Here is an 11887-nt window from a genome sequence, read left to right as displayed (position 1 = left end):
GATAAATTACCATTTTTCAGGTCATGTCTGGCAAAAGAGATAAGGAGTCTTTGACTGACCTTCATCTACTTAATTAAAATGTAATGAAACAGGTGATAAAATACGGGAATTTGGTAAGGGAGGTTTGTTGAATCACATGACTGACATGACATGTAACACACTAGCCTTCCCGGATTAATGTTTCTCCACAGTAAGATCGTCTTATTTAAACACCAAACATTAATCTAGAAGGAGGCCCAGAGTCTAACAGTTTTTCAAGTGTTATTTCCATCCGGTGATGTATTAGCGATACACCGGTGATAATAAACCAGTCACCCAAAGCTACTTACCTACACCCTTGTGAGGGTCGGGTGGACAGGAAACAAACTTTAACACCTCTGCCCTCTTGTCCTTGAGCCCCCAGCGATAGAGGATTTCGCCATAGCACTTCTTAAACTCATCGTACTGCAGTGAGTTTACAGGGTCTAGGAGACTGCATGCATGGGTGCACACACAAAAACGTAAAACAAAATTACCTACACAGTCTTCCTCATTTGCTGTGCAAATGAAACTTTGAGTAGAGATGAGGCGGTGTGTGGCCAGTACATACCCAGCCATGGTTGTCTACCTGGTGCCAATGCTTTCAACACTGATCTAGGTTCATGTTCATGACAAAAAAGACGACCTAGCAGATGCCCACGGAATGCTCAGTAAACATGTCCCGCGGATGATTTAATGGAAAGGGGTCAAAACCAGGTTGATAGGATGGTAATGTCTTTTGCGAACCACTTTGCCACTGAACAATCCATACACGTACAAATATCTCTATATAGCCGTATAGGTTGTTGCAGCAAGTACTATTAGCAATGACAAAGGCGCGCACACACACCAACTCACAGAAGCACACAAATGCATATGCAAGTGATTAATTAATTTCTCTAGTAGGTTTTACATAGGTACCAAATTGAGACGTATCTCCAGATGTTGGAAAGAATTGTGGAAGATAAGATACATTTTCGGCTAAGGGTTCGAGAACACAACTCTTTACATCAATATTAATATTTGAAAATATTTTTTAAAAATCTCATGACGATGTTCAACTATTGCATTTTCTGAAACGCAAGTTTTTTTTTTGTATTTCCCACAACTTACATTGCGTATTCTGAAAACTGTACCTAAAAGCAAAGTGAGGCTTATTCCCAGTCTGTATCACTGTGCAATGACCCAGCAAGGGACATGAGATTTGGCCTCATGCGCCGTAATGGTACCCCCTCTTAAAAAGTGGCTCGGCTGCACAACAACAACAATCCCCAGAATGCACTGCGGCAGCCCGCACCGTTTGTTCTTCTCATGCTGCTCCCTCTCGCGCTCACGCGGGTCAACGTGCTTGTGGTCCCCATAGCGGGAATCGTCCGGAGACTCCAGCCACGGCGCTGCCTCGCCTTCCCGCCAAACTATGAAGGCAAAGATCACCCGTATAGTCTTAACAAACTGTAGGGACAAGTGTTGTTAGCGAGTAGCACCTATGAAGGCCGGTACGGCACACGAAGGGGTGGGCGGCCAACACCACACCCGGCACCTGGTATTAATTTGAGCTTGCGTTGACCTAGGTTAGGCCCAGCACCGGCTCGCGGTCTGTGCTCCCACAGACTACGCACACACATGCACAATTGCCAAACGTGCAATTGACAAAGAAACATCACAAATACATGACCCTCCAGCAAAGTCTCATGATATTCAGTTAGGCTTTGTTGGATAAAAGGACATCATTATTGCATAGCATATGCTTGTACATATATGCACAAGAGCAAGTACCCCACGTGTTAGCCTGGCCTACTATTGTAAAACAAAACAATTTTGATTTTGATTTAAAGCTTTCGTGACTGCAGTAATTCATATTCTTAGTTTTTTCGGTAAAGTCACGTTGAAGAGAAACAACAAAATTACAAAATATATATAAAACAATAAAAAATTCTCACGACGTTTCGACCATAACTCAAATGGTCATCATCAGGTGTGTCGGTTTGCATAAATTTATTTTGAAAACGGCATATTTATTTATTTATATATATATATAAATTACGTTTGCCTCACGCGCAACGATTGGCTGTTTGCCAGGACTAGTCCATCTATTTTTTGAAAAGAGGAGGGGGGAGACGAAATTTGTTTTTATGTATGCTGTCTGAAAGCCACTGTAAGCGTGAACAATCAATCAAGAACTGAAATGATTTATCAAATCTTTCCAATGATTGCTAAGATAGAATCCATCTTCTCGGTTGAAATTGTCTCTGTGTTTGTATATGTGGATAGCCTCATGAACGAATCTCTCATGGAAGCCAGATGGCTTACAAAGAACCTCCGTCTTGGAAAAGTCAATGGCATGTGAGCCTACTGAATTAGAACAATGATCTGCTACGGCCGAGGTGTTGGTCCTACCGTGTTTAAGGTCTGCTTTATGTTCACGAATGCGGTCCGAGATATGGCGTTTGGTTTCTCCAATGTAACTACTACCACAGAGGCAACTTAGTTTGTAGACACCAGGGTATTGTATGTCCGGAATCACATCTTTTACAGACGGAACCAGATCACGGATTTTATGTAATGTGTTGAAACGGACCTGGATCTTGTGTTTATTCAAGATTTTGGAGATCTTTTTTGTGATCCCAGCAATGTAGGGTAAAGTGATGGTTTTGAAAGGCTCCTCAAGAGGGTTCTTCTTCATGGTTTGAGTGATAGCTTTGCGGATTGTATAGTCGGAGTAACCATTAGCCCTAAGAGCTTGGTGTACGTGCTTGAGTTCACTGCTTATGTGTTCTTGGTCGGATATGCATTGGGCTCTATGATACAGAGTCTTGATGAGAGAATTCTTCTGTGATGGATGGTGGTGGGAATCCGGTTTCAGATAAGCATCCGTATGGGTAGCTTTCCTGTAGACAGAGTGGCTCATTGAACCATCAGGTCTCTTTTTAATTAGGACATCCAAAAAAGGTATCTTGCCATCTATTTCGACTTCCATGGTAAATCTGATGGCTGGGTGTATGGAATTGATGTGGTCGAAGAATTGGTCTAGAGCAGGCCGGCCATGTGGCCAGATGACAAAAGTGTCATCCACGTACCTCTTCCATAAGGTTGGGCGCAGAGTGGCAGTCTGGATGGCGTCAGTCTCAAATTTCTCCATGAAAATGTTAGCTATAACTGGAGAAAGGGGGGAGCCCATTGGGGTGCCCTCAGTTTGTTTGTAGAAAGTTCCATTCCAAGTGAAGTATGTATTGGTTAAACAGTGTCTCACCAGGGGGGGTACCTCAGTGTTTAGTCCTTGATGAACCAAGTCTTCAATGATTGCAATGGTGTCAGGTACAGGAACCTTGGTGAATAAGGAAACTACATCAAAACTGACAAGCAGGTCGTCTGGGGACAGGGAAATACCCTTGATTGTTGATACCAGGTGAGTAGAATTTTGTACCGAAGAGGTGGTCTTTCCAGTGAAAGGACGCAGGATTTCAGACAAAAAACGAGCTAGTTTGTAGGTGGGGGAGCTGATAGTAGAGACTATGGGACGAAGAGGTGTATCAACTTTATGTATTTTTGGTAAGCCGTATAATCTTGGTGGCCTGGAAGCAGAAGGTTTCAATGAAAACTGTTTAGATTGATCAATTAATGCGGTTGAATCAGAAATTATTTTGTTGGTTTGTGTGACGAGGCTGTTGGTGGGATCTCTTTTTATTTTTGTATAACTACCATCGTCGAGTAATTCTTTAATTTTGTTGTTGTATTCTATTTTATCCATGATAACAGTAGCATTGCCTTTGTCAGCTGAGAGAACTACAATATCATTCCTCTTTTTTAATTTATATAATTCAAAACGCTCATTTTTGCTGAGGTTGCTAGCTGGAATCTTAGCGTTTTTGAGGGTTGCAGCGATTTCAGATCTTGCTACGTCTGCAGCGATGTGACCCAGGCCCCTGAGAGCAACGTCTACTTGGGCAATTATATCATTAACTGGTATGTGTTTAGGTGTGACTGCAAAGTTTAGACCTTTAGCTAAAACGGATCTCAGACCATCGGAAATAGAACTGTTACTGCGATTAATTACGACTTTATTAACGTCTAACTTTTTGGTGTGTGGGTCCGGTCTTTTGTTGAATAGGAGGTTAAATTTGGAAATCAGGTTTTCCTTACATTTGGTCGACATAGTAGCAGCTGAAGAGGCAGTCATATTGTCTACATGTTCCCAATCCGATGTGGACATTATTGCCGTCAATGATAAGTGTGATTTGTAGAGTGTCTTGTCTAACTGATCTAGTTCTGTGCGTATAAGTCTGATTTTTTCTGAGATAAGAGCTAAGCTAGTTTTGACTTTACCGAAAAAACTAAGAATATAAAAACAATTTTGCTTCATTTAACACCTATATGCGATCTCATTTCAAGCTGCAGAAACAGTAGGTATATTTATTTTTTATAGAGAGAGGCAATAGGTCATAGAAAAGAGAAAAACTAAGTTTTTCAACGGTTTTACTTAACTTGATTCCTCTGTTTGTCTGGGTCAAATCTTGTAATCAAAATTTTGTCCACTTCCCGTTGCCAAAGCAATTCCGCATTTTGCACAACGTACTCAGATCCGGCATCAATTAATTCGCTACTTCAAAGCAATTTACATTTTGTATGGTCGCCTTATTTATAGATATTTGCGTAGGTCAAAAACGCCGCGGTCCCTAAACTGTGGAATCGGCTCGCACAAAACGCAGGCGCCGCGTGTCTCAGGAGCCATTGACGTACTTCTCGACCACGAGTTAAACGAAGTTGTTAATAAAACCGTTGTTTTTTAAAAAAACTTTTTAAAAAGAGTTTATTACGCCTTAACTTGGAAAGAGGCAGGAAAGTTAAAAGCACGGATGATGGGCGGAGTAAATGAAGAGAGTTTCAGACTACGATAGCAGCAGCAGAGGACGAGAGAGCTACTCCTAATCGAAGGCCGAATCGGGGGTGGTGACTTATGTTCAAGAGTTTGTTGTGTTTCCCCCCCGCACCTCCGATTAGCACGGTTGGCCACGTACGGTGCGAAAGAAGTTTAACATACCGTACATAACGTGCATGCGAGCACCTAATAATGCCGGCACTTGAACTCACCAATGTTCCAACCTCCGGACGTGTACACGTTGTCCGAAGCACTGGAACCAGAACCCGAGGAAGTGTAGCCAGCCTGCGCTCCAGCGAAAGAGTGTATAATGACGTGAACAATACAACACCACCGCTGCGTGTGTCCATGACGCTCTTGCCACACCGCGTAGCTTCTTTTCGGGCTGTAATTCACTCCTCGATCAGAAACTACATTTGAAATTTTGCTTGCGATGGAAAAAGACCAAAAAAAAAGCAAATCAATAAAAATAATCTACGTTCTGCCTTGTTACACGTCAAGGAGAATGCCCGTTAATCGTTCAGGAAAAAAAAACCTTGAAATCCAATTTAAGTGTTGGCAGAATGCACTAATTTGCAGAGGAAGAAATATGCAAAAATCTGTCTGTTTCCAATCAGTTGTTGTCACAAAACTGCCTTCATGCCAACACAATTAGCCCCTTGTTGTCTTAATGAGCTCTCTTGTAAGTGTACAGACCTCCTTTTAATTTACTGCAGGATGAGGGCCTCCCCATGCCGTGCGAGTCGTGGGTGTTAGATCACGCCAGTCAGTTCAGGCTGATGAAGGTGCGCCAGCATAGACGCTGGAGTGTAGTATAGTCCAACAATGCATATTACTGCAGTGCTATGGCACTGCCCTCTGACACCCGGTTATAAATACAGGCTGCCTATCTATCCACTTAAATTAAGGAGATGCACCAACAAAAATGGGGCGCCGTGGTGGTGACATGTTATCTCCCTCGCCTGGTATGTAGGAGGTCGTGGGTTCGATCCCGACACTGACGCCTGCTGTATATTTGAATTTACATGTTCTCCCGGTGGTCCGGTTTTTCCCTCCAGAAACATGCGTTTAGAGTATTTGGTTGGTATAAATTTCCACATGATAAGCCACTTCGTTGAGCTATCATTTGTGGCCAGGTCGCTTCTGAAAAAGAGCTACAGTGTAAAGCTCAGTGGGCCTTACCTGGTAAAATAAAAAAATAGTTAGATGTGGCGTGCGTCTCTACTCACGGACGGCAAACCCGACGCGGCCTGCATCTTTCCGAGCCCTCGCGCATCCCCGGACATCGCCCCCATCTCGTGTGGCCTGCTCTGGGCCTCGAACACGCTGCACAGCATCGCCAGCGTCTGCACGTCATGCATTCGGCTGTAGTGGGTGAGCCTGCGCAAGCGTGGATAAATAGATATGTATTAAACGTTGGCGTGTAGCATCTCATCAACTGAAACAGTTTTTTGTTAGGCGGCCAGGTGGTTCAGGGGTCAAATAACAGCACCAAGCCATCAATCAATGAGATCCTGAGTTCGAAGACTGCCCAAAAAGTACATCACAAAATGTAGCTTATATTAATCTCTGAGAATTAAAAAAACATTTGTTTGAACAATCTTTATAGGACACGAGCGGGAATTACCCAGCGTTGCCCAGCGGAAAAATATATTTCAAAACTTCTCTTAAAAACATAACATATACGTACACAAATACTAAGCTATTGTGAAAGCCCGGCGTACCGTTTGTCTGTCCATTTGTCCGTCAACAAAATTATAAGAGGCTTGCCGAAGTCCAAAAAGTTATAGAAAGTGGGGGGGGTCTAACACCGTTTGAGACGAGGCTCAAAAGAAAGCTGTCTCTGGTGTGGACCACTCAGTTTCAAAGACAATGCATATATTATTTTTTGCATTCTGACCACAAGTATTGTGGTTAATGCAGACATGATTCCTTGTTAAAAGTGTTATTTTTGTTGCCAGAAAAAAAGGGAAAAAACCTATTCTCATATTTTGGTACTGGCAAAGGAGGTCCCATGGAGTATATATCGACTCTATAATAGTACTAACCTCAAAGAGTGTAGTGGTGAGGCCTAGTCCCGTGCAAAGCCCCCGGCCTCGCCTAGATTGCCCAGCTAGCCGAGGTGGCACCTCTGCAGGCTGGGGCTGAGCTGCTACCCCCCACCATCCCCCCGCCCGCTCTACAGTAATAATATCTGAGGGCTATAATAGTAGTATCTCCCGAAACTATAGTAGTAAGTGCACACATTGGGATGGGGGGGGGGGAGAAAAGGACATCAAACTTGAATAATTTACCTCAGCGGTGTATTTTTTGTGCATTTTTAACTCGAAAGAGAATTACCCCCTCCCCTCGCCGATCGCGTGTATGTGTTGCTATGGGAACCACAGGTCAGCGTTTCGCGCATGCGCAGATGCGTGCTCTGGTGCCACCCTGTGCTTATAAAAGGAATAAATTGTTAATTTAACTACTTTAAAGTTGACGGATGGGAAATACGAATAGTGCTGGTTCACCCCCCGGGCTTATCGTGTGGTATCTGGGTACTTTTTTATACGTATAGCCCACAGTTTGTTAGTTAAATCCATCTCAAGTTGCGTACACAGACAGACAGATGGACAGAGACACACAGAAAGACAAAAATTACTGGTGTGGAAAGAGAAATCCACTGAAGTGATTTCAAAATTATTTCTGTCATGTCATCCTTTGGGCTGTTCTCTGATACTGGGTGGTGCAGTGCTGACTACACACAGTTCTAAATGGAAATGTTTAATTCTTATGACATCATGCTAACACAATTAGAATTGGGGAAACAAATGTGGTATATTTTCACTGCCAAATGAGACTAAACTAATGGGAAACAATGCTAAGGAGTCAGTAAAACCAAGAAAAAAATTACATATTGATTTTTAAACTGAAACTTGACCCCCAAACCATAACATATTATAAATTCAGAGCACTGGTGAAAACTCTCGTTTTACTGTGGTCTCCTGAGACCTCTCACATAAACTGACTCAATCCGACGTATTAGCGAGAGTGAATGTATTTCAACGATGAAGAATAAAATAACGTGCGATTCGTACAAGGAGTCGATGAAACGCCGGCCGAAGGGATGGCACGCCCAGGGGCTCTCGGAGTCTGGGTTGTCACTTGGCAGCAGAAACTCACTCGTGGAGGCGGCTGCCAATGACCATACCTAAGCGGTTGGGTTTGGGGAGCAGAGGGAGAGACAAGGTATGCGTTACAAAGAACAACGGCATTGGCCGTCTTGATTTGGGTGCGTTGGGGGAGGGCGACGGTTACGACGGGATGCTGAGCCAGCACGTTTAAGGTGCTGGGGTTGAAAGGGTGCGTACACTTGAAAGGGTGCGTACACTTGAAAGGGTGCGTACACTTGAAAGGGTGCGTACACTTGAAAGGGTGCGTACACTTGAAAGGGTGCGTACACTTCGCACTGCTGTACGATGGAGGTCCGGGCTGGCACCGCCGACGCGATCCGTTGCCGGAAACGTGATGCGATGGGGCTCACCTGAACCAGATCTTTGCGACCGATGCTGGCGGCCGCTGCAGCATTCTTCTGGCACATCTCCTGGACATCATTCACTTCCAGCCTACATTACACAGCAAGTGCAACAATTTGGATACAAAAAAAGCCCATGGTAACAATAAAGTTACTTAACGTAGTGGATACAACGATCCATATTTGTTATCGGGTGAGGTGACATCGTAGTTTCCCTCCGATTACAAGACTTTCGTCATAAAACTACAGTGCCCTAACACCAAAATTAATATGGTGCATGAGGATCTTTGGATGAAATGTGCCTTACGAATGTTAATTATTATTACGGATCAAAAAGATATCTCTCTCTCTGACTTATTCTGCACTATCCCAGCTAAGATGGGGTTAAAAGTTAGAAATACAGATGACTGAGACGCAGTAATCACCCCATGCCGTGCAAAGCACACAAGACTTAAAAATTATTTCTGTGCTATAATTTTCCAGGGTCTTTCCCTCTTTCATGATGTGAAACTTTGCTAACAAAATGTCAACCAAACTTATGAAATAGTACATAACAGGTTATAAAATTCTGACACGTACTATATACTGCATAGAAATACCACCATTTATTACCACAAGTTATTCCTCATTGCCCAATGTTGTGCAGGAAAAGAGGAAGGCAGGTTACTGAGATGGGCATTTGTGTGGCAACTTAAGGGAGGAATGAATGGCAGATGGTGGGATAAGAGAAGACATTGGAGGTCTGGTGTCGTGTGTATGTTTGTTGAACTTATTTCACACCGTATGTAGCCAACCTCGCTAATCGGACGTGCGGGGAAGGACAAACTCAACACAAAAAGCAGGTCTAAAGAAATTATTTTTCAATTTAGATTTAAAAGTGCATAGCTCCAGTGGCTTCCAAATATCAGAAGGAAAAATGTTCCAGACAGCTGCAGAAGCGCATCTGAAAGCAAGCGATGCTGTAACTATCTTTGTTCGACTTTGAAACAGCTGTGCCACCTGGAAGTGGTGACGGATGTGGTCACACCAACAGCACTGGCCTAACATGACCTCTAACTCAACATCCGGCACTAGTCAGCGCAAGTCCCTCTACTCCGTCGATAGACGCACGGCAGGAAATGTTCATGTGTGTGCGTGCACGTGCACGTTAGGGGGAGCGGTGGTGCAGTGGTTAGCGCATTGCATAATAAACCTGGTGACCTAAGTTTGATTTTCACCCATGACTACTGGCAAGAGATATCAGAACTAGTTCTGGGCCTCTCCTTAGATCGACTCAGCCTTACATGAGCACCTGGTGCAATGAACGTCAGCAAAGGGGGGAGACAAAGACGGCTTTAGACGTGGCGGCTGGTCAGAAAAAATCTCCTCGTGCGCTGTGTCGGCCTTAATAGGTGCCCACTAACAGCACCTGCCCCGGTGGTCCACGAGGTGAAATTTTCTCTGCTTCTGCGTGCGTGCTCACGTGTAGAGCTCGGCCAGCTGCCGATGAATGGGCAGCAGGCAAGAGATGTCTTGCACAATAACCTTGCCGGCAGCCTTGATGGGTCGGCTGTTGGTCAAGTCACCACCCTCCTTCTTCACCTTGGTTCGCCGAATTTTCTGCACAACACAGGGCGGACACAAAGCCTCGGTGAGAGCCTCAACTCGAGCGTGGCGAAGAAACTTCGTCGCAGCTGGCCATCTGTCCGGTACTTTACACGCTCTCGTGGAACCATTTCAAGGCACCCACCCAAAGCAGTGTTGTCCTTTGCCAAGACGCAACGTTGACCGTGCGTGATATTTAGCTTCATGATCCTCGCAATTCTAGCTGTTAACTCCAGAAGACCTTGACTAAAATTGGTGTCAATCTCATTCACTATTAATGAGTATACACGACTGTACGTCTATCAGGAAATTATTAAAGTTTTCATAATTTATGTGATAATTTATGCATTACACGTTTCATCTACATGCCTGCCATCCTGCTTAATTATAGGCAAAAATTTTTTACAAGACCAATGCTGCCAGGTTTGGTAAAGCCTGTTGGCATTTGCGGGCATCTCTATAGCACAGTTGGGCAGCTCCTGTATGTAACTGCGTGATCTTCACTGAGCCAACTGGCGAAGAATAAATTATGCTGCATTGGCAGTTGTACAAAAGCACAGACAACAAAAACTCAACACATCCCTCAAAGACAATGCCTGAAAATGAAAAAAATATATATAATATATGACTGTTACAGACTAAGCCTACGTGTTAAACTGACTGTTACAGACCATGGCCCTTCTTCATAGCAGAGAATAAACACTGCTCTCAAGATATACGATTGCCCAGAAAAGCCACGATTATATATTCTTCTTCTTTAGTTAAGTGTTATTGATGAATGTGTTGCGTTTTTCTTCAATTATCATGATGTTGCCACCACACTGCCGGGACATGCGAATCACGCAGCACACGTATTATTTTTACACTTATTTACCCAGGAAAGGCCTCACTACTGATTCTCATCACTCTTTTTTGGAGACCCGTGCCAAGTTTTCGTAGTAGGGGGTGCCATGGTTGCGATGTGTATTGAATTTTTTTAATTTTGCCAAATTTGGAGCGTGATTCCGCCGCCCCCACGACCTACTCTTGCGAGTGTGACGTCACGGAATGTTTAACTTCCACAATACGGAGCAGACAGTTAAATCACCCGCCAGCGGCAACTGGGGCGACCGATGGATTCGAACCGTCAAACCTCCGCGATAAGTGACGAACGTGATACCACCCCTAAAGGGCCACTTCACTGCCCCGTTTCAATGCTCAGCCCCACCCGCTCTTTGTAGTAGAAGGAGCTGATGGACACTTCCTTCTCGTTGTGCGTGGGGCTGCTGCTGTAAAGGCGCAGGTTGGTCTGCGACTCCGAGCGGATCTTCATGGGCGTGATGACGCCGCTGTGGTACGCCGACAGCGCCGACAGAGACCTGCCGGAGCCGGGCACAGGAAGCAAAAATAATTCGTGCAAGGTACTCACAGGACAAACATTACCAGCGGTGTTGCCTGATATCCTCAGATCTGGGAAGCTATGCGGGATTTTGAGCTTGGATAGTGCTTTGATGGGCTAACCGGCATTCGTAAAAGACAAATGTTACTCGAGGCGTCCGTCGTGGGCAGCAGAGATTTCGTGTGGCAAATGGCGTTGAAATATACCACGTCTATGTTTAAACATTTACGTTTGCTCCTCCCTTCATCAACTCACACTGACCAGCATGGTGAAGTATGGTCAAATAACCCCTACGATACCCACACAATGTGGGGGAGGTCCTCATCCAAGAGTGAATTAACAAAGAGCTGTCAGGTACTTGAACTATCAACCACCGACTGAACAGCTACGCGTGACACTGCACACATATAATCCAGTGGTTTGGGGGCAAGTGTGCAAGTGTTGATGGATGATATAGATCTATGAGGATCTTGTCTGCTGGGCTGTGAGGTGGCCAGGAGATGGCAGTACAGAAAAT

The 11887-nt window shown here is 44.4% G+C and overlaps 1 protein-coding gene across 3 annotated transcripts in view; it reads right to left on the bottom strand.

The window, feature by feature from the left end:
- WDR59 (WD repeat domain 59) overlaps window positions 1-11887 on the bottom strand; it is an 84301-nt gene that overhangs the window by 4471 nt on the left and 67943 nt on the right. For all 3 annotated transcript variants that reach the window (XM_032960608.2, XM_032960609.2, XM_076069660.1), the window contains 8 exons: window positions 11200-11350; window positions 9871-10007; window positions 8418-8499; window positions 7972-8084; window positions 6124-6274; window positions 5107-5179; window positions 1316-1433; window positions 330-472 (listed from right to left, as the gene is read on the bottom strand). In XM_032960608.2, coding sequence (XP_032816499.1) covers window positions 330-472; window positions 1316-1433; window positions 5107-5179; window positions 6124-6274; window positions 7972-8084; window positions 8418-8499; window positions 9871-10007; window positions 11200-11350 — 968 coding nt within the window. The remainder of the gene's footprint in view (window positions 1-329; window positions 473-1315; window positions 1434-5106; window positions 5180-6123; window positions 6275-7971; window positions 8085-8417; window positions 8500-9870; window positions 10008-11199; window positions 11351-11887) is intronic.

The sequence above is a fragment of the Petromyzon marinus genome, chromosome 25 (assembly GCF_048934315.1).
Source record: "Petromyzon marinus isolate PM22_M1 ecotype Great Lakes invasive population chromosome 25, UKy_Petmar_22M1.pri1.0, whole genome shotgun sequence".
In the NCBI taxonomy this organism is placed as follows: domain Eukaryota; kingdom Metazoa; phylum Chordata; class Hyperoartia; order Petromyzontiformes; family Petromyzontidae; genus Petromyzon; species Petromyzon marinus.
This window is presented reverse-complemented; position numbering and strand designations above follow the sequence as displayed.